This window comes from Sceloporus occidentalis, unplaced genomic scaffold (assembly GCF_023333645.1).
Source record: "Sceloporus occidentalis isolate IW3139 unplaced genomic scaffold, rSceOcc1.0.p SCAF_1, whole genome shotgun sequence".
Lineage (NCBI taxonomy): Eukaryota > Metazoa > Chordata > Lepidosauria > Squamata > Phrynosomatidae > Sceloporus > Sceloporus occidentalis.
The window spans coordinates 77,768,759-77,791,473 of record NW_028316981.1 but is presented as its reverse complement, the minus strand read 5'-3'; the positions used below and the strand labels follow the sequence as shown (position 1 = coordinate 77,791,473).

The 22,715-nt window shown below is 44.1% G+C and overlaps 1 protein-coding gene and 1 pseudogene across 3 annotated transcripts in view; both read right to left on the bottom strand.

The window, feature by feature from the left end:
• LOC149321646 (ubiquitin carboxyl-terminal hydrolase 4-like) overlaps positions 1-5,666 on the bottom strand; it is a 46,255-nt gene extending 40,589 nt beyond the window's left edge. The window contains exons 1-4 of the mRNA XM_089526154.1: positions 5,457-5,666; positions 4,180-4,307; positions 2,056-2,186; positions 1,119-1,245 (exon numbers count right to left, since the gene is read on the bottom strand). Coding sequence (XP_089382280.1) covers positions 1,119-1,245; positions 2,056-2,186; positions 4,180-4,307; positions 5,457-5,581 — 511 coding nt within the window. The 5' untranslated portion in view covers positions 5,582-5,666. The remainder of the gene's footprint in view (positions 1-1,118; positions 1,246-2,055; positions 2,187-4,179; positions 4,308-5,456) is intronic.
• Positions 5,667-11,828: 6,162 nt separating this feature from the next.
• On the bottom strand, positions 11,829-22,669 carry LOC149321645 (glutathione peroxidase 1-like; annotated as a pseudogene). 2 transcript variants are annotated; one of them, XR_016281356.1, is made up of 2 exons: positions 22,429-22,669; positions 11,829-12,905 (listed from the first exon to the last, which is right to left on the bottom strand). The product of XR_016281356.1 is annotated as a glutathione peroxidase 1-like, transcript variant X2 (transcript). The 2 variants fall into 2 exon arrangements; XR_016281355.1 differs by lacking the exon at positions 22,429-22,669 and adding an exon at positions 18,482-18,790.
• Between the last annotated feature and the right edge of the window lie 46 nt (positions 22,670-22,715).

Here is a 22,715-nt window from a genome sequence, read left to right as displayed (position 1 = left end):
ATATACACTTAAATATAGAAGATTCTGAATTTAATCTGCATGGTCTGAACTATTTATATACTCTCACTTTAAATTAAACATAAGAAATCATGTGTTATCTACAGCTGAATAAATGTACTGTATTTTCCGGTGTATAAGGCAACTCTTTAAGTCTGCCTTATGTGCCGGATTTTTAACCCAGAGACAGGCGAATGGCATAGCCACCTCCCTGTCTCTGGGGTCCTTGCTGGGTCCTCTCCCAGCCAGCAGCCACTCGCGCCGGCTGGAGGGGGCCTCTCTGGAGGCCTGAGAGGATCCGTGGCGGCTGGGCTCTCGCTGCCATTTTTCCCCAAAAGGTGGCAGCGGGGAAGCGGCTCCAGAGCCGGCCCCTTACTCCTCAGCGGCGCCAACGCCACCACTGCCAGGGATCCTCCGATCCTCCAGCAGCTTCAGAATTCTTCCACGGAAGCCACCGCCGCCGCCACCCGGGATCCTCCGCTCCAGCGGCTTCCGCAGAGGACTTCTGAAGCCGCTGGATGACTGGAGGATTCCTGGCAGCGGCGGCAGCAGCAGCGCGACCAAGGATTATGGGACCGGCTCTTTTCCTCAGCCCGGCTCTGGAACTGCTTTCCTGCCGCCTCCTTTTCGAAAAAAAACAGCAGTGAGAGCCCAGCTGCCGCGGATCCTCTCAGGCCTCCAGAGAGGCCCCCTCCAGCCGGCGTGAGACCCCCTCAGGGTAGGCCAAGGATGCTGTCGGTGGGCGACTTGGGGGGTCGTCTTATACCCCCCGTTGCCTTATACGCCGAAAAATACTGTATATTAGTCTGCAAGTAGATTTTTTAATGTAAGAACAGCATCTGAAGTTCAAAATAGCCACTAGTAGTAGCTTAAGACAAATTATAAGAACTGAAATGTAACAGTGCACTACTTTGCAATGACATATGAATATTGGGGGGGGGGAGTAGTATTTATCATTTAACAGGAAATAACTAGCTATTTTAAACAGAACTAAAAGATCAATACTATAAGAGGCTGCTATAAAATTCCAAAGTATTCTTGCCCCCTTTAATTTTCTAACAAATTATTATAGGGTATGTAGATGCGTTTGAAGAGGACTTGTGATATTAACAATTACTCACCAACAGTGTCTGCTTTGCTAAAATAAGAGCTTACAAGATTTGTAGGATCGCTGTTCTGACATAATTTCAACTCCAAAAGATAAACCTCTACTTTACAGTGCTTCACAAACAGACCATATTCCACAACCTATGAAGAAAAGGCTTTCTGTGAGACAGATAGAAATATCTAGGCAGCAAAACATTTTACTGAAGCACTCACAGCAGGAGTCCTTTAATTTAGATTAACAGCAGTTTTATTTCTATTCAATTTATACACACACACACACACACACACACACACACACACACACTTAATCTGGGTGTAAAATCTGTAATTTTACGCCCAGTGTAAAATAGTATGTCGGTCTTTAGCCATGGGTATCCATGGTTTAGGTATAAATGAACCCTTAAAAGAATATAATGCCTTCCAGGGTTTCAGACAAACAGGTACAAGGATTTTAAATGCAAGAAGCAATTACAATTTGATTTTCAGAAAAGATGCCACAACCTCTCTGTGGTTTTGAGGGCAAGTTGCACAAACACTACCTACAATATCGAGATGCTCCCACAAATTAAATAAACTCCCAGAAAAAAAAATCAGGAGGGTAGCTTGAAGGAGTTATGACCAATATGGCAGTGTATAAAGTTCAGATTTGCCTATTGCTCAGAAACTGCAAAAACATCAGATGAAATGTACACAAAGTCACTAGGACAGTGATGGATGTCAAAACAAGCCCAGCTAAGATGACAAGTGAGTCACAAGTCCCAAAACTATACTCTTCTAGTCCTGTCATAAAAATAAGAAAGGGAAAGAAAAGGCAATGCAGGCAAGTTTGTTGCTTGAGTAAAGAGAAAGGCAAAAAGATAAACAGGAATTTGTAGAAACAGAACTTAATTTACTTCTGAGCACATATAAACAGATTACACCAAAAATCATACCAAGCTCACAAACACTTACTTTCCTCACAATTGGGTTCTGTCCCTCTATACAGCCATACCAATTTACTAATTTATTCCATGCTTCAGTAGGAACCAACACATAATCCAATTCATCGATGAGATGCTCTTTCAAAGTCTGAGTTTCTGAATCTAAAAGGAGATGGAAACAGTCACTCACAGCTATGCAAAGTAGCGGACAAATACATACTTTTGAAAATCTTCACAGACAATTCAAGTAGCTATACCCAAGTGAGGTTTTACTCAGAGAGGCTACTATCTTATGTTCCAAGAATAAAATATCTAATGCCGTTCAAGTAAGTTTGCAAACTGTATGCTATTTCAGACTTCCTAAAACTGTACAGTACAAGACTAGAGGAAGAACCAGCATGCTGTAGTGGTTTAGGTGTTGGAGCAGGACTCTTAAGGGTTCAAATCACCGTTCATCCATGGAAATGCACTGGGTGACCTTGGGCAAGTCACCATCTTTCAGCCTCAAAGGCAACCCCCTCGCAATAAATAATGTCAAGAAACCCCTGCAATGGGTTCATCTCAGGGTCAGTTGAAAACAACCTGAAGACACACAACAACAAACAAAACTGGAAGATAATGCAGAGGTGCATTTATAAAACTAAAGTAAACATACTAATTTTTTCACTGTGGTATGCAACCAAGGAGGGAATTCTATGGCCTGTGGGCTCGAGCTGGATCACTTAAGGTCCAGACTCAGCTTGCAAGGGATTCTCCTTTCCTTAAACTCTGCGCCTTGTTTTGGGTTGATCGTCTCACAGGCAACATGCCATTCCAGTTAGGAAAACAAGCTGCAGGCCAAGGTGAATCCTGCTCTTGTCATTGATTTCAGAGAAACATGATATAAAACCCTTGTTATCAATCTATGAACCTCATGATTCTTTCTACATATAGAAGGGAAAAATGATACCTAGGAGGGGGAAGGGCCAGATGACTCCCTCTTCCTAACTTGGTTCTTAGGGCAAATTTCCCCACCCTTGCTATAAAGAGGTTCAATAAGCAAAGCATCTATTATTGCTTTTTTACTGCCAAATCCATGACAGCCACAACTTTCCATAATGTACTTATTAAAATACATAATAAACCTATTAAAAGCCTATATGGGTTTTATTTCCATCTTACAGGACTCTGATCTTTCTTTGACTGTTCCTGCATATGAAAAGGTGAGTATTCAGATTTTAAGTTTATAACTATACCAAGGTCAGCCTACCACAAACCTCAGCCTTCTATCAAGCTAAGGAAAGTTATGGACAACTAAAGTTCAAAGGAAGAAGGAACAACTTATTAAGACGTCTAAAGATTAGCACATATAATATCTAACTATTTTAAGTTCAATGGCCCATTAAATATGCCAAGCAAATAATAGTTTGTGACCAATCACAACACAAGCAGATGCAGTATTTAGTTCTCTTTCTATTCCCACACAAGAAAAAACTTGTCAGCAGAACGGAATGGGAAGTGAGCAAACAAATGGCAGGAAGGGTGTGAGAAGCAATGGGTGAGACACTAATTTTAGGGTGGAAGCTCTCCTCTCTAACGCAACAACAGCTGTGATTACAACATCTGCAAGAAACCAATCACAACGTCTGTAGCAAAGAAGGCTTTTTTTAAAAAAACAGGAGAGAACCAAATTCTACTTTCAACTTATCTGGAAGAGACTGGAGTGGAAGGATAAACGCTCTGCAAAAATATTCCAGACGTGATACACGATATTTGTTTGTCACGTGCCTTTATGTCACTTCTGACTTACAGTGAACCTGAGGCAAACCTATCATGGGGTTTTCCTGGCATGATTTGCTCAGAGGAGTTTTGCCATTGCCTTCCCCGGAGGCTGAGAGAGTGTGTGACTTGCCCAAGGTCACCCAATGGGTGTCACGGCTACGCTGGGAATCCAACCTTGGTCTCCAGAGTCATAGTCTGACACTCAAACCACTGTCCGTCTGTCTGTCTGGCTAATAGGAGAGTCTATTCCAGAGGTGGTCAGTCAGGGCGACTATTACCACACCAGATCCTACACAATGTTTATCTGTCCCAGAGCCATGATGAGTCCCGGCTCTCCTTCTACACAACCACTTAACCCTCCGTTCCTTTCCTGCCAATCTCTATTTCTTTTTACCTGCAAAAAGCCCTGAGTTATCAATGGGTCCCGGGTAGAGGTTAGGCTCCCCAACATTATACAGGTCCCAGCTGTCAAAGCCCACGTACTTCTTCCACTGTTTGAACCACCGGCTGTCAACCAGGTACCTGAAAAAGCCGAACGGAGGGGGTAATGAAAAGCAAGAGTATGGGCATAAAAGGGGAAGACATAAAAGGGAAACTTAACCAAGAAGGGACAGGTGTTATTCTTTATATGATTACAGCAGCCCACCTAATTTGGGCAAAGTATTGGAAGGATAGAAATACCCAAGTATTTGAAGAACGGATATCAAAATTAAACGATCTGTCAATAATGGACAAACTAAACAATGGCTATAAATGGTAAAGCAGAACATCAATTCCAAAAGAAATGGGAAAGAATTAAGTGTTGCTGTGGGTTTGAGAAAAATTAACCGTTTCACAAAACATGTGTATAGACAGACAGAGATTATAATATATTAGAAGACAGAATTTAAGAACAGAAAATAGGAAACCTGTCTCTCTAATAGATAGATAGATAGATACAGATGTATAGATATCTAAGGATGATAACATATTAGGAGACACGGTTTAAGAACAACAAATAGGAGACGTGCCTCTGTAATAGATGGGAATGGTACAATGGAATATCATGCTGTGAAATGATGTATGCTCAGGGCCACAGTTGTGGCTCTGACTTCTGCTGACCTGATTACCCACGGGTTATATTAATATATTCTCTCCAGGGAGGTCTAGGTCCTCCTGGATTGCAACTCTATGGCAGACGTGAAGTGAAAGTTTCCCTGAGAGGCCTAGAGGTCCCTAGAGAGGGGTCTCTCAGGGAAAAAGAGGGTGCTTTTCTTATTGGCATTCTTCCATATCGACAGGGGTCTTGTGCCCCTAGCCCCAGCAGATATGGAGGGACAAGGGGTACACCCTTCTCTTTACAAATAATAATAATAATAATAATAATAAAAAGCAAGAGTGTGGGCAGAAGGAAAGGAAGGAAGGAAGGAAGGAAGGAAAGGCAGAGGACAGTGGAGGAGTGGAAGGGGGAGTGACTCAGCAGCAGTGCTGAAGGAGGACTGACTGGACTCACTCCCTGCCCCCCTTCCTTGGCGCATGCGCACACCCACCCTGCGCCCCCTCCTCCCACCTGCAGGCCCCCATTAGGAAACCAACAGCCCCTGCGCGCGCACAGGAGGGGCGGAGGGGCGGGCGGGCGAGGGGCCTAGCCTTCCCTGAGCCTGAGCGCCTGACACTCGAGGGCCTCCTCACCAGGACTCCCCCGGCCACAAAGACGCCTCCAACAGCGGCATGAGCTCAGCCCTCTGCGCCCCGGCCTCCGGCCTCAGGCTGGCTGCGGCGCCTCCGACCTCGACTCCCACTGGGGCGGCCGCCATGACAGTGCTGCCTTGCCTGGCTGCCGGCCGGCCAGAACCGACCAACCCTTCCCAACTGCGGATATCCTTCTCCGCCCGTCACACGCAGACACGCCCAAGGGCGGCACTGCGCAGGCGCGGAGGCAGGCGACGCTGAGGCCCTGGCGGTTGAGCAGCCCTGGCAGAGAGACAGAGGAGGAGGCCTGCTTCAGGCCCTGACAGGAAGAGCGAAATGGCTTCCCTCTCTCTCGCTCTCTGCTTCAGAACACACTGCGGAAATAATTAATCCATCTTGAGGCCACTTTAACTGCTCTGGATCAATGCTAGGGAATTCTGGGAAATGTAGTTTTGTGAGCTATTTAGCCCTTCTCTACCAGAGACCTCTGGTGCCACAATAAACTACAGTTCCCAGGATTCCCTAGCACTGAGCCAGGGCAGGTAAAGTGGTCTCAAACTGGATTATTTCTGGCCATTGTTTTGGCCCTCTCTCTCTCAGGGCGCCCCACTGTGTTCTTGCATTCACTTGAACATATCACACATTTAAAAAGGGACACTGACGAGTTTTTAAAATGTCTGTGTGCATATATATATATATATATGTATGTATGTATGTATATTTCCAGACCATCTCGTCGTTTTAATGTAAAATTCTGTTTTGCCCTCTTTTTCAAGGAAAAAAAGCCCTGTCAGGTTGATGCTGCCATGGAAAGTACAGTATTACAAAACTGTGAAGTCAAAGGCTTTCGTGGCTGGCATCCATAGTTTTTTGTGGGTTTTTTGGGCTTTGTTGCCATGTTTTAGAAGAGTTTATTCCTGATGTTTCTCCAGCATCAGTGGTTGGCATCTTTTAAGTAAGAGCTAAGATACAGTACTTACAAGAGGAATTCACACAAATAGCAAGCACATGTAGGGACAAAGTCAGAAAAGCTAAAGCGCAGAATGAACTCAGACTTGCTAGAGAGGTTAAGAACAACAAAAATGGCTTTTTTGGATATGTCCGCAGCAAAAGGAAGAAGAAGGAAATGGTAGGGCCACTGTGTGGAGAAGATGGCAAAATGCTAACAGAGGACAGAGAAAAGGCAAAATTACTCAACACCTTCTTTGCTTCAGTCTTCTCAGAAAAGGCAAAGGGTGCTCAACCTGAGAATAATGGAGCAGAGTACAGAAAAGAGGAATTTCAGCACAGAATAAGTAAAGAGATAGTACAGGAATACCTGTTCAACCTAAATGAATATAAGTCTCCAGGATCAGATGAACTACATCAAGGGTATTAAAAGAACTGGCAAATGTAATATCGGAGCCATTCGCAATAATCTTTGAGAACTCCTGGAGAACAGGAGAGATCCCATCAGACTGGAGGAGGGCAAACGTTGCCCCATCTTCAAAAAGGGGAAAAAAGAGGATCCCAACAATTATTGTCCAGTTAGTCTGACATCAATACCAGGAAAGATTCTGGAGCAGATCATTAAACAGAAAGTCTGTGAACATCTAGAAGGCAATGCCATAATCACAAAAAGTCAACATGGGTTTCAGAGAAACAAGTCATGCCAGACAAATCTGATCTCTTTCTTTGATAAAATTACCAGCTCGGTAGATGAAGGGAATTCTGTGGATATAGTATATCTTGATTTCAGTAAGGCCTTTGACAAGGTTTCCCATGACATTCTTGCAAACAAGCTTGTAAAATGTGGGCTAGACAAAGTAACTTAAATGGATCTGTAATTGGTTGACCGGCCGAACCCAAAGGGTGCTCAACAATGGCTCTTTTTCCTCCTGGAGAGAAGTGACCAGTGGGGTCCCACAGGGCTCTGTCCTGGGCCCAGTGTTATTCAACATCTTTATCAATGACCTGGATGACAGAATTGGGAGCATACTTATCAAATTTACAGATGACACCAAATTAGGAGGAGTAGCTAATATCCCAGAGGACAGAATCAAAATTCAAAATGACCTGAATAGACTAGAAAGCTGGGCCAAAGCTAACAAAATGAATTTTAACACAGAGAAATGTAAGGCATGGCACCTCGGGAGGACAAATGAAATGCGCAGATATAGGATGGAGGACACCTGGCTGATCTAGACTATGTGTGAAAGGGATCTGGGAGTCCAAGTAGACCACAAATTGAACATGAGTCAACAGTGCGATGCAGCAGCTAACAAGGCCAATGGGATTTTAGGCTGCATCAATAGAAGTATAGTGTCTAGATCAAGAGAAGTAATAGTGCCACTATATTCTGCTTTGGTCAGACCACACCTGGAATACTGTGCCCAATTCTGGGCACCACAATTTAAAAAGGATGTTGAGAAACTGGAGCGTGTCCAAAGGAAGGCGACTAAAATGGTGAAGGGCCTGTAAACCATGCCCTATGAGGAACGACTTAGGGAGCTGGGGGTGTTTAGCCTGGAGAAGAGAAGGTTAAGAAGTGATATGATAGCCCTGTTTAAATACCTGACGGGATGTCATACTGAGGATTTTCTGCTGCTCCAGAGACTAGAACCTGGAGCAATGGATGCAAGCTGCAGGAAAAGAGATTCTAGCTCATCTTTAGGAGGAACTTCCTGACAGTAATGGCTGTTCAACAGTGGAACAAACTCCCTCGGAGTGTAGTGGAGTCTCCTTCTTTGGAGGTCTTTAAGCAGAGGCTGGATGGCCATCTGTCAGGAATGCTTTGATTGAGATTTCCTATATGACAGGGGGTTGGACTGGATGGCCCTTGCGGTCTCTTCCAACTCTATGATTCTAAGTTTACTCAGGTTTTTTGGGTCAATTTTTTAACCTAAATTTATAGACTTATACATGAGTATATACAGTATTTCATGATACAGTGGTGGTGAAATACAGTCCCCATGTAAGCACTAAATTTTTGTGTAAGTTAAGTCACTCAAGAATAATTGACAAATCAATAGTTTCATATGATAAAACTTTTTGCTATCATTTTACTTTTCCATGAATACGGAATATGACATAATCTGTCCTGTTTTTAGCCATAACAATGTCCCCTTTTTGTCTCAGGGGAATATGATCAGCCTAAGCCAAGATGACGAAACTGAGGCTGTCATACGTTGGACACATCATGAGAAGACATGGATCACTGAGGAAAAAATAATGTTAGAAATGTAGAGATTAGAGGAAGGAGGGGAAGACTGCATGCCAGATGGATGGACTCAGTCAAGGGGGTCACAGGAATGGGTTTGCAGGGCCTGAGCAGAGCAGTGGAGGATAGGGAGTCTTGGAGGTTTCTCATCCACAGGGTTGCCATTAGTCTAGGCCAACTTGTATTAATCATTATTATTATTATTATTATTATTATTATTATTATTATTGTAGCAAATGTATTCAACTAATGTTAGAATCATCCAAGCCATGGTATCCACCATCACTGTGTACCAGGGTGACCAGTGGTCCTCATTGCAAAGGAGGACAAGGCACCACAAAATGGAGGACATTCAAGAAAAAGAGGGCATGACCAAATAAAAGTTCAAAACACTGATAGAAACATAAATTCATGTTTCACAGTCATGCTCAAATTGGAGGCCATTTTGGAGTTCCTCCTGGAAAGAAAGTGGAAATGTAGGGAAAGGAGGACATCTGATTACCCTGCTATGTACAGATGTGTGAGGTGGACAGTGAAGAAAGCAGACAAGAAGAAAATTAATTCATTTTAGATGAGCTGGAGAAGAGTGTTGAGAATACCGTGGACAGCCCAAAAGACTAACAAATGGGTCCTTGAACAGGTCAAGCCTGAACTCTTCCTGAAAGCCAAGATGATCAAATTGTTGTACTTTGGCCACATCATGAGAAGGCATGGTTCACTAGAAAATGATGCTGGGGAAGATATTGGATAGCAGAAAGTGAAGACCACACACCGGATGGCTGGATTCAATCAAGGAAGTCACAGGCCTGAATCTGCAGGACCGTGGAAGGCAAGGGGACTTGGCGATGTCTCATCCAGAGTTGCCATGAGCTGAGGCTGACTTTGGGGCAAAACAGATGGTGGGCAAGGAGTGGCTTACCACCACCCCTTTGAGCCCTGGATCAGTGCCACAGCAACAGTACACTGTGACCCCGAGCTGGCGTTTTTCCAGCCCCAAAAGTGGTAAAATGCTGCTCCTTTTCGGAGCAGAAAAAGGGTTCCTTTGCCACTGCCATGGCACTTTTTGGCACTCCTTTTTTGGCGTGTGGTGTCTGAATGCGGTGCCAAAGGAGCGCCATAATGCTGCACACCATGCATTCAGATGGGTGGCATGATGGCAGCTTGGAGGTGGAGTCAGGACATGCCTTATGCACCTGTCACACCCCCACTTCATCCCGATGCTGGCCCTTTTGGCTTGTCTGTTTAGCTTCTTTGAGGGCAGTTAATGATAACAAATCTCAATTTGGGCTGCCTTCAGAGTAATAAAGTTGGGATGAGAAATTTGTGGCCCTTCAGATGTTAAATTGTCAATCCCCTCACCAGTGGTAATTTTAGCTAGGGGTGATGGGATCTGCAGTCCAGCATCTGGGGGCACAAATTGCTCACCCCCAGCAGAACAGGAATAGTGATAAATTTGTTAGAGCAGGGATGGCAATTCCATAGAAATTCAGATGTCATTACCGCAGCTCCTAGGATTCCTCATCGCTGGCTATACTGCCTAAGAATGCTGGGAGTTGCAATTCACCAACATCCAGAAAGACATGCAACTCCTACCTCTGCATGAGAAACAAGATACCATTAACTAAAATGGACTGGCAGCTCAGGCAATGGAAGATTTCCAGCATGTTTTTTTCTTGGCCTGAGTGGGCTGGGAGTTACCATCAACTTGCCCTCTCCCAATGGCCATGGCCAAGATGCTTCTGTGTGAGCAGAAAGCTGGTCATCCCAAGCAGGTGCATATGCATGATCCTGCTCTTGGGATGCAGCCCTGCATTGTAGCTTTGGTTTCAGCTGGTGGCAATCATGCAGTGGCTAATAGGTGGTTGTGAAGTGTCGGGAGCACATTCTGCAATATGCTTTGCATCCCTTAAGCAATTAGTCATTTTAAAAGTGGAGGGAGGGAGTGTCCTGTTGCCTATTTTGAAACAGTCATCTTCGTAAGGGGAGGTAGGTATTTTGTCCTTCACCACAGGCAGTACAGTATCTTATAGTTAAGAGGAAATAACCCTCCTTGAAGTTAGGATTTACCAAGCAAAGTTAATATGAATTAAGGCAAACTGCCTAAAAAATCACCACTTCCCATATTTACATATCACTCACTCAGAGCTTTAGGCGTCTTTTGCTGGCCATAGCAGTTAGCAACTAAGAGAGGGCCTTCTTGATGGTGGCATCATTACATGGGTGGCAACTCTCCCTGGTAAGGCTCACCTGTCATCTAGCCTCTTCATCTTCTCAGAACAAAGTAAATACATTTTCATTTTCCCAGGGTTTTGTTTCATATCTGTAAAGCTGATTAAACTTTTGGAGCTATTGTAATTTTATCCACTATTGGGCTTACACTATATTACAGCTTTATTGTTTTCATTTTATATACAATTGTTCTACTTTAAGCTACTAGTTAACTTTTTATAGTAGAAATACCCCAGCCAATGAATTCTAAACCAGCTTAGTTTTGGCCTGAGAATAGGCAGTGAGAGCTAAAACCCACATCTTGAAAAAATGTAAACTAGAATCCATTTTTTAAAAAAATAAGTTTTATTACAAATGGAAAAACTCCTATCTTAGAGCTCCTCAGTTACACTTATGTAGGAAAGGACTTGTAGCTCTCTTATGGACTAGATGTCTCTAAGCATAGTATACAGTTAGAAGGCACCTTTGCTTGAAGAGAAATGTCAAATAACAAATTTATCTCTTCTCCCATCCCTGCAATTGCCTAAAATCAGCAACTGCTTCCAAAAGAGGTTCTAGATTTACACATTTTTATACACTGAAATACAGCTATTGATTACACTACACTGGTTGTCAGATATATTCTTTCAAATGAGCATAAGTTAGAGTTATATAGACCAGCATATGGTCTGAAGATACAGTTCTTCTTTAATGTATATAACTGGCCTTGGCTCTTAGAATATCCTGGAAAAGATGGCTGGATATGTAAAGATTTTAAATGAGTGTAACCAATTTTTACCTAGACAGAACAGATTATCTAGTGGTACCTTCATACAAATATCCATCACAGATTGTAGAGAAACGTGGGAACATTGTTATACAATAGTAAAGTGTCTTAGGAATTGTTAATTGAATTCATGTTGCAATAGAAATAGTTAGTACTTCAAGAAATGTACAAATAAGTGTTGTTTTCAAGCATTTTATTGTTATACACTGATTTTCACAAACTGCTGATTTTAAACTGTTTTCCCTCCTGTAATTTACTATAGCTTCACAGACAAAATTTTAGAAGGTCAAGTGCTTTTCAAGGGTTTAGAAGAAGCACCATCATGAATAAAATTTTGATGGAGCATAGAAAATTACTGTCAAGAAAACAGCTGTAGGTCATAGAAAAATAGACAATGCATGATATAAAGTCTGGAAGCCAAAGAGTGTTGCTGTTTCACAAAGTATTATTTTAACCAATACCTATTACAGACCCACCTTATGTAGCTACTAAATTGCAATGTTTGAAATACTCATACATATCCAGAATGTTTCAAGTATATGAGTATCAGGGATGAACACCAGACTGGTGCCAGTATCTCTTGGGTTTAGCAGAGATACTATGCTATAATGGGTACCTGTTAACACTAAAACATGTTTAGCAACTGTAAGATTAAGTGACAGCATATTACAGAAGGAAACAGCTAAAGGTTCACATCTTACATTATAGCATCAAAGTAGACTGATCCAATTCTAGGGAATCTTTGCCATTGCGATTTTGCTTCATGTAATCGGATTACCTTGTTTAATTTGGGGTGCATATTTACTTTACTGTAGCATAGGAATGATCACAAACAACCTTAGGATAAGCCAGTTGAAATCAAAGAGGTAAAAATAAATTGCAGCAAGGTTTAATGTGGTTCACTCTAAGGAACTTGTTAAAGCAGCTTTTTAATATCATCCTGGATCTTGATGGTTTCAAAGTGCCTGCTGTAACGTTTGAACGGTTTGCCATCACGACCAATTAGGAACTTCTCAAAATTCCATGAGATGTCATTGCGGCACACAGGTGACCAGATGATGTACTGCGGGTTTTTCATCAAAGACACAGGGTCATCATGTGGGTAAGGCAACTCTTCTTTCAGGAATTTGAAGAGAGGGTGAGCATTTTCCCCATTGACTTCACATTTCTCAAACACAGTGAAGTTGGGCTCATACCCATTGCCTGGGCGGACATGCTTTAGTGACTTCAGGATTTCCTCATTGGTGGCATTCTCCTGTCAAAGGAGAGAGAAGACATAGGTTGAACCCAGAGCATAAGCAAGTAGACTGTTTTCTATATAGTATTTTATCCTTTGCTTCCCCCACATTTTGTTACTAGCAGCTTTGCTAAAATACAGTCAAGGCTACCTTCCTCCATAAATTCTCTTAGACTGATATTATGCTAGCTGCACTACTTGCTGCTGAAGTTACTTAGTTTTCAAAGAGAAAGGCATGTTGTACTGCCACTGCATAGAAAGGAAAAAGAATGAAGATTCTAATAGCACCTATAAGACTTGATTTAGTTTAGCATGAGCTTCTATGGATTTCACTCAAAGTGAATGAAAATCCCCCAAAACTCATGCTAAAATCAGTCTTATAAGTGCTGCTATAACTTTGCTTCCCTTGGGTCCTGTGCTGGGAGAAAGGTGGGACCTACATTAAATAATAAATAAAGGTGTGGCTGGGAACTGGATTTCAAAGGAACCCATATCAATTGTGGCCAAGCAGGTTCCCACACAGGCATGAGGCAGCAATAAGGATACTCTATTCCACATAAAGTCATCATGCAGTAAAAAGTTTGACTTATGTAGTCCAACACCACCCACTGATGTTCTTTCATGATGTGAGAGTCAGTAACAGACATTTGAATATAGGCATTTTAGTTCCACGGATAGTAGAGGTGAACTAATCCCTTCTTATGAACTAGTTTTTTCAAGCCTTTTTTTTTTAAAAAGGGAATCTTGCAGCATCCTGAGGACTAACAGGTGTATTTTAGCATAAAACATTCAAGGATTATATTCCACTTCTTTAGATGATTGGGACACAACATTCAAGCCTGGCTGTGGGGCTGGGATTAGAATTAAATGAGATAAGAAAAAAAAAAAGGTAACTGTATTGACACTGGTCACAGATTTTCAGGTAACTAGTTAGCATAAACATCCTGGCTTCTGTAAACAAGAACACACACCTATTAGGCTGTTAATTACCTCTGACATGTTTAAACTTTCTATTGAAGGCAGTATTTTTAAAGAAGAAATTACTGGCAATAAATAGAACAAGTGTAAAAAAGACAACCCTGTTAAAATGTAGCGTGGTTAAAAAGTCTTTGCCCCTGTTCATTCCTTTTTTGATAAAATGGAAGCTCTACAAAATTTATTGAGTTTCAATCCACATTGTCAAATCCACATACTACAGTTATAAAAGTGAAACTTATGTTTCAGTTCTATTTAGCTGGTTTTGGTACAACTGGTATTAAAACAGTCTGACCTGCTTTGTCCCTATGGAACTTCATGTATCCAAAACCAAGGTCAGAGTTCTATGAGCTTAGCTTAGTTTTTTAAGCTCCTCACCCATGTTAAGAGGATCCCTTCCCTATTCCCCTGTTCAGCACCACAAAATTGGAGACCTACAGAGACTTCACTATTCTGGACTCATCCAAGGTCAGCCAGTGGGTTTCCATGGTCAAGCAAGGAATTTGAACCCCAATCTTCATGGTCCTAGCCCTATGCTCTAATCTAATGAGACTTGAGCATCCACTTATTTTGCTATCTATGGGGGGGGGGGGGAGGGAGGGAACTGGGACCTCAGCTGACACAGTACTGTACTGTACACATTCATACATTGTATGATGCACACATGAAGCGCCCACTCTAAAAAATACAGGGTTCCTTGGCATCGCCTTCAGTCTATGTAAAAGGAGTAGCTTTCCAACCCCGAACCAGGGGACTTCTCTTCTAATAATGGATGCCTGGCAACCAGGGCTGGGGAATTGTGGTAATTTTGGGGTTATTACCTGTCCTACTCCAGAGTAAGGTATTTTTTTCTTAATCTTAGTCCTACTCCTGTAAAAACCTCTTACTCCTTTACTCCTTTCTCCTTCTCCCCAGCTCTGGGGGAAGTCCTGATTGCTTTGCAAGGTGTGTGTGTGCGCCTCCCAGTCCCTTCCCCAATGCAATATAATAAAATGGTTTGGCATTTGCACGTACAATATAATAACCGCAATCTTATTCCTTACTCCTTACTCCCCAGCCCTGCTGGCAACCCCAGGAGTGCTGGAAAATGAGAGATGTACTCTGGTGTAGTTGTGCTGTTGTTAAAACGACTTTTATTCATCTTGCTGACACATTTCGGGAAGACCATTTGACTTGATTCTTTTGTTTCTCTTTCTAAAGTTGGATTCAACATTATAAACTCTGGCCAGAGAAAGAGATGTTTATCACACTATAGTCTTAAAGTGCTACTATTCCACTTTGACTCCTCTAGCTGCCTCCTGTTGCATTCTGGGATTGGCAGTTTTAAGGAGGGGTATTTAGAATTCTCAGGCAGAGAAGTTCTCTGCTTGAGAATTCTAAATACCCCTCCTTAAAACTGCCAATCCCAGAATGCAACAGGAGGCAGCTAGAGGAGTCAAAGTGGAATAGTAGCACTTTAAGACTATAGTGTGATAAACATCAGAGAGAAAACCGAAGAACCAACTCTTGCCAAAAGGTCTTCTCAAAACACATCAGCAAGATAAATGAAAGCCTTTTTAGGAACAGCAACAATAGGTTAACAACGTTTTGTCCCCAACAACACTGGAGTACACTTCTCATTTTCTAGCAGGCCACAGTGTGTTCTCCTCAAGCCCCTAGGAGTGCCCAAAAAGATGCTTCGTCAGAGGCATCTCTAAATCAACGCAGGCAGCTGGAGGGAGTGGCTTGTTTATGCCACACACCAACAAGTCCAGGCAACAAGTCCAGGCGGTTGCCATGCCAGATGCCAACAGGAGATTAGTTTGCCCTCAGTTGCAAGCAGGGCATCCTAACAACGGTGGGTTGGTTTGCAAAGGGGCCTTTTGTAGCACCTTTGAGACCAACTGTGTGAAAGGCATCCTAGCAACAGGTTTCCTAGGCTTCGTGTGCCTCTGCACCCGTGCTTCCAAAACTTTGTTCTTGGGAACTGGGTTTTGGGCATCAACACCCAGAAGCAATGGTCAGGTTTGGCCAATAATCAGGAATTCCAGGAGCTGAAGTCCAATACATCTGGAGGACCAAAGTTCGGGAACCACTGCTCTACACTGCAGAAATTAATGCAGTTTGGCACCATTTTTGAGTGCTGCAGCTCCAGCCTATGGAATTCTGGGATGTGTAATTTTACAAGGGCTTTAGCTTTCACTGCTAAAGAGTGCGAGTGCCTCACAAAAGGTCCTGGTACATTTGACTCGTTCTTGGTAAAGACATGGAGAAACATGAGCTCTTGTGGTTTGGAATCAAATGTTTGTACTGGAGCTGGGCGAGGCACACAAGATTGTTTTTCTGACCTGACATCCCCTCCAGGACCCTTGAACTACCATTTTCTGCTTCACCCAGAGAACATCAACATTGTCCAAATAATGCAGTTTGACACCACTTTTTTTTCCAGTGCCAGCCTACAGAATCCTGGTATTTGTAGTTTTAGAACATCTTTCGCCTTTTCTTCGAGAAAGCGCTGGAAATCCTGGGATTCTGTAGGATGGAGCCTTGGTGGTTAAAGTGGTGCCAAACTACATTATTTCCACAGTGCAGTGAAGATGCGCCCTTGAAGTGCGCTGCATCTACAAAACCTCGTGCTATAACCTCTTTCACTCAGTTAAGAATGCAGAAATAATCACACTGCAGAAATAATCGAGTTTGGGACTGCTTTAACTGCCATCCTGGCTCAATGCTAGGGAAGCCTGGAAACTGTTGTTTTGTGAGACATGCTCTGACAAGGAATAGCAATAGCAAGTACATTTCTATACCGCTTATCAGCACACTTAAGCACTCCCTACTGCGCAGTTTACAAAGTGTAAGCTAATTGTCCCCAACAATCTGGGTACTCATTTTAGCCACCTCAGAAGGATGCAAGCCCGAGTTGGGCATGAACCCTTCGTTGATACTGAACTCGCAATCTTATGGTTTGTGAGTGAGTGGCTGCAGTATAGGCATTTAACCACTGTGCCACCAGGGCTCCTCCAGGGAAGGCAGAATCATAGAGTTGGAAGAGACCTCACGGCCCATCCAGTCCAACCCCATTCTGCCATGCAGGAAATCCAAATCAAAGCATCCCCAACAGATGGCCATCCAGCCTCTGTTTAACGACCTCCAAGGAAGGAGAATCCGCTACACTCTGAGGGAGTGTGTTCCCCTGTCAAACAGCCCTTACTGTCAGGAAGTTCTTCCTAATGTTGAGGTGGAATCTCTTTTCCTGTAGCTTGCATCCATTGTTCCGGGTCCTGCTCTCTGGAGCAGTAGAAAACAAGCTTGCTCCCTCCTCAATATGACATCCCTTCAAGTATTAAAACAGGGTTATCATATCACCTCTTAACCTTCTCTTCTCCAGGCTAAACATACCCAGCTCCCTGAGTCGTTCCTCAAAGGTCTGGAAACCTTGCCCTATGATTCTATGATTCAGCCTTCCCTGGAGGAGCCCTGGTGGCACAGTGGTTAAATGCCTATACTGCAGCCACTCATTCACAAACCATAAGATTGCGAGTTCAGTATCAACGAAGGGTTCATGCCCAACTCGGGCTTGCATCCTTCCGAGGTGGCTAAAATGAGTACCCAGATTGTTGGGGACAATTAGCTTACAGTTTGTAAACCGCATAGGGAGTGCTTAAGTGTGCTGATAAGCGGTATAGAAATGTACTTGCTATAGCTATTCCTTGTCAGAGAGCTCTGGGGCCACAACAAACTACAATTTCCCAAGATTGCCAGGGCAGTTAAAGCAGTCTCAAACCGGACTATTTTTGCAGTGTGCCATATGCCTTCTCTGCCACCTGTGAAAGGACCCTCCAGTAAACCAACCAGGAGGCTTGGCGGGCTCAAGGGCAGTCGTCCCTCAAGAGTTTTATTATTTGGGCTTAAATACCCTAAAGGCACCAGATCCTGTCTGACCTTGGAAATAAAGAGTCAGCCTTAGTTTGTACTTAGATGGAAAGCCACCAATGAATATCAGATGTTGTTAGAGATAACAACTGAGTTATAGATATATCAATTTTTACGCAGGGGTTCTCTGGGACCAAAACATTACTTCAAAGGTTTTTCCAGGATCGCAAAACCCTAAAGGCATCAGATCCATTCTGATCTTGGAAGCTAAGGAGGGTCAGCCTTGGTTAGTACTTGGATAGGAGACTGCCAACAAATACCTGGTGCTATAGGCTATATTACAGGAAGGAACTGGCAAAACCACGCCTGAACATTCCTTGTCTAAGAAAACCTTATGAAATGCATGGAGGCACCATAAGCCAGCAGTCAACTTGAAGGCAGACACATTGCTTTATAATGCAAGCTTTAGTGCAGTGGTCCCCAAACTGTGCCCTTTTAGTGATTTTGGACTTCAGCTTCCAGAGGTCTCAGCCATGTTGGCCAGTAGTCTGGGAGCTGGAGTCTAAAAACTCCCTTAAAGAGCACAGTTTGGGGACCACTGCTTTTAAGAAGTTTTGGACTTCAGCCTCCACAATTTTAGAATATTGGCCAACATGGCTAAGGCTTCTGGGAGAGGAAGTCCAAAATTCCCTTAAAAGAGCACAGTATGGTGACCTTTTTCGCAGCCACAGGAGAAAAGCCAAAGTCAAAGCCCTATATATATATACCTGGTGCCCAAACTGATTGCAAGGGAAAGCCAGGATGGTCAGTCCCGCAGATCCGAAGCGCTCCTGCAATTCCGAGAACTGGGTGAAGTCCCGGGTGGTGGTGCCTCAGAGCAAAGCCACATTGGCCACCAGCACCACTCGCCCCAGGAAGGTGCCCAGGTCCACCGGCTCCTTGGCCCCAAGCGGACACGCAGTCATTCCCACTATCCCACGTGACACTCCTGCCGCTGCTATCCTCACGTTCCGTCTGCATCTACAACACCACATGCTACAATTTCCTTCGCTCAGTTAAGACTGTGCTACAAGACCCTTCTGTGGACAGCGCAAGGCGGCTGCTGCCTTTTAAAATCCCAACAAACCCCGCCCATCCCACCAGGCCCCACCCATCCCACCAGGCCCCACCCACTTTCCTGCCACTTCCCTGGAGCCCCAGGCGCTGTCATTTTGTGACCAACATCCTGCTGAGGAAATAGAGACCTATTGCCTCAAGGAGCTCCTCTGAGCCTCTTGGGATGTAAAAACACATCTTGGGGGAGCCGTGTGTTGGCCATATAGCAAATCCTATAATATACCCTTAGTGGGCCAAGCAAAATGCATGTTGCAAGCTTTTGAAGTCACACTGGTTTCTTCAACAGGCAAACAGGAGAAAGAAACTGAAGATGTTAGTTCATAGGCCTGCATTTAAAGTTTCTGGTCTTAGTTCAGATGGTAGGGAGGGCTGTCTGCAGTCTGGCACCTCAAGGAAATTTAATGTTTTTTAAAAATTTAATTGTTTTTTGGTGTTTGCATGTACACTATAGTAACAGGAATAAGGAGTAACAAATATATTTCCTACTCAGTAGGGTCTCCATGGGCTGAGATTGACAAAAGGTCAGTTAACAACAAATTCCTACTCCTGTAAAAACCTCTTGCCTCCTTTACTCCTTAAGCCTACTACCCAGCCCTGCTGGCAACACCAGGAGTGCTGGAAAATGTGAGATATACTCTGGTGTTGCTGGGGACGAAATGTTATTAAGCCATGCTGTTCATCAGCTCTTCACAAAAAGTCTTCTCGAAACACATCAGCAGGATAAATGAAAGCCTTTTTAGGAACAGCAACAATAGGTTAACAACGTTTTGTCCCCAACAACACTGGAGTACACTTCTCATTTTCTAGCAGGCCACAGTGTGTTCTCCTCAAGCCCCTAGGAGTGCCCAAAAAGATGCTTCGTCAGAGGCATCTCTAAATCAACGCAGGCAGCTGGAGGGAGTGGCTTGTTTATGCCACACGCCAACAAGTCCAGGCAACAGGTCCAGGCGGTTGCCATGCCAGATGCCAACAGGAGATTAGTTTGCCCTCAGTTGCAAGCAGGGCATCCTAACAACGGTGGGTTGGTTTGCAAAGGGGCCTTTTGTAGCACCTTTGAGACCAACTGTGTGAAAGGCATCCTAGCAACAGGTTTCCTAGGCTTCGTGTGCCTCTGCACCCGTGCTTCCAAAACTTTGTTCTTGGGAACTGGGTTTTGGGCATCAACACCCAGAAGCAATGGTCAGGTTTGGCCAATAATCAGGAATTCCAGGAGCTGAAGTCCAATACATCTGGAGGACCAAAGTTCGGGAACCACTGCTCTACACTGCAGAAATTAATGCAGTTTGGCACCATTTTTGAGTGCTGCAGCTCCAGCCTATGGAATTCTGGGATGTGTAGTTTTACAAGGGCTTTAGCTTTCGCTGCTAAAGAGTGTGAGTGCCTCACAAAAGGTCCTGGTACATTTGACTCGTTCTTGGTAAAGGCATGGAGAAACATGAGCTCTTGTGGTTTGGAATCAAATGTTTGTACTGGAGCTGGGCGAGGCACACAAGATTGTTTTTCTGACCTGACATCCCCTCCAGGACCCTTGAACTACCATTTTCTGCTTCACCCAGAGAACATCAACATTATCCAAATAATGCAGTTTGACACCACTTCTCTTTTTGCAGCACCAGCCTATGGAATCCTGACACCCCCAACTAATACCCCGGAGGATAGGATCAAAATTCAAAATCACTTAAATAGACTAGAAAGCTGGACCAAAGCTAACAAAAAGAAATACAATACAGAGAAATGTAAGGTACTGCACTTAGGGTGGAAAAATGAAATGCACAGATATAGGATGGGGGACACCTGGCTGAATGAAACTACGTGTGAAAGGGATCTAGGAGTCCAAGTAGAACAAAAGTTGAACATGAGTCAACAGTGCGATGTGGCAGCTAACAAGGCCAATGCAATTTTAGGCTGCATCAATAAAAGTATAGTGTCTAGATCAAGAGAAGTAATAGTGCCGTGGTATTCTGCTCTGGTCAGGCCCCACCTGGAATATTGTGTCCAGTTCTGGGCACCACAATTCAAAAAGGACATTGAGAAACTGGAGCGTGTCCAAAGGAGGGTGAGTAAAATGGTGAAGGGTCTGGAAACCATGCCCTATGAGGAACGACTTAGGGAGCTGGGGATGTTTAGCCTGGAGAAGAGAAGGTTAAGAGGTGATATGATAGCCCTGTTTAAATATTTGAAGGGATGTCATATTGAGGAGGGAGCAAGCTTGTTTTCTGCTGCTCCAGAGAGCAGGACCCGGAACAACGGATGCAAGCTACAGGAAAAGAGATTCCACCTCAACATTAGGAGGAACTTCCTGACAGTAAGGGCTGTTCGACAGTGGAACAAACTCCCTCAGAGTGTAGTGGAGTCTCCTTCCTTGGAGGTCTTTAAACAGAGGCTGGATGGCCATCTGTTGGGGATGCTTTGATTGAGATTTCCTGCATGGCAGAATGGGGTTGGACTGGATGGCCCTTGCGGTCTCTTCCAACTCTATGATTTGTAATTTTATAATGTCTTTTTCCTTTTCTTCCAGAGAGCACTGGAAATCTCTGTATTGTGTAGGATGGAGACTTGGTGATTAAAGCAATGTCAAACTGCATTATTTCTACAGTGCAGAGATGCGCTGTTCGAGCAGACTGTGTCTACTAAAATGCACGCTACAACTTCTTTCGCTCAGTTCAAGACTGAAAAGTATTACAAGACCCTTCCGCACACCAATATTCCTGATTAACACGGCTTTGGTCCAAATCACACTGCAGAAATAATCCAGTTTAGGACCACTTTAACTCCTGGTTCAATGCTAGGCAATCCTGGAAACTCTAGTTCTGTGAGATATTCAGCCTAACATTGTGGCACAGTCTCCTGGAGAAGGTTCCTCTTACTACCTCCTTGGAGACCTTGAATAGGGCAGTGAAGATGGATCTCTTCCACCCGATCTTGTATAAAACACACTCCTCTTTGATCAGGACTGGAGTATCTTTATCCTACTGTCGCTTTTTGATACTTTGTTTTTAATTGTCAAGTGCTTATGTATTTTATGGTTGTGTTTTGTATCTGTATTTTTATGCTAGGTTCCTGCCTCAATCCTCCTGGGAGAGGCGGGGAAATATAAATAACATTGTCATTATTCATTCTTATTCCCTGTTGGAGAGCTCTGGGGCCACAACAAACTCCAGTCCCCAAGATTGCCAGGGCAGGTAAAGCGGCCCCAAACTGGACTAGTTCTGCAGTGTGCCTTGGCCCCCTCTGCCTGCTCCGTCGCCTGTGAAAGGGCTCCCCAGTAAAGCAACCCAGAGGCTTGGTTGGCTCGAGGGCATTGGTCCCCAAACTCTGCCCTTTGAGAGATTTTGGACTTCATCTCCCAGAAGCCTCAGCCATGTTAGCCAACAAGTCTGGGATTCTGGGAGATGACATCCAAAAACTCCCTTAAAGAGCACAGTTTGGGGACCATGCTTTTAAGAGTTTTCGGACTTCAGCTCCCAGAATCCCAGGCTATAGGCCAACATGGCTGAGGCTTCTGGGAGATGAAGTAAAAAACCCCTCCTTAAAGAGCAGAGTTTGGGGGCCTTTTTCGCAGCCAGGAGAGAAACGCCAGAGATATACATCTATGTACCTGGTGCCCGAACTGGTTGCAAGGGAAAGCCAGGATGGTCAGCCCCGCAGACCCGAAGCGCTGCTGCAGCTCCGAGAACTGGGTGAAGTCCCGGGCGGTGGTGCCTCAGAGCGAAGCCACATTGGCCACCAGCACCACCCGCCCCAGGAAGGAGCCCAGGTCCACCGGCTCCTTGGCCCCGAGCGGCCGCGCACTCATGCCCGCTATCCCACGCGACGCTGCCGCCATCGTCGCGCTCTGCTTGCACCAGCCTTTCTGGAAACAGCGCGCGGCGGCTGCCGCCTTTT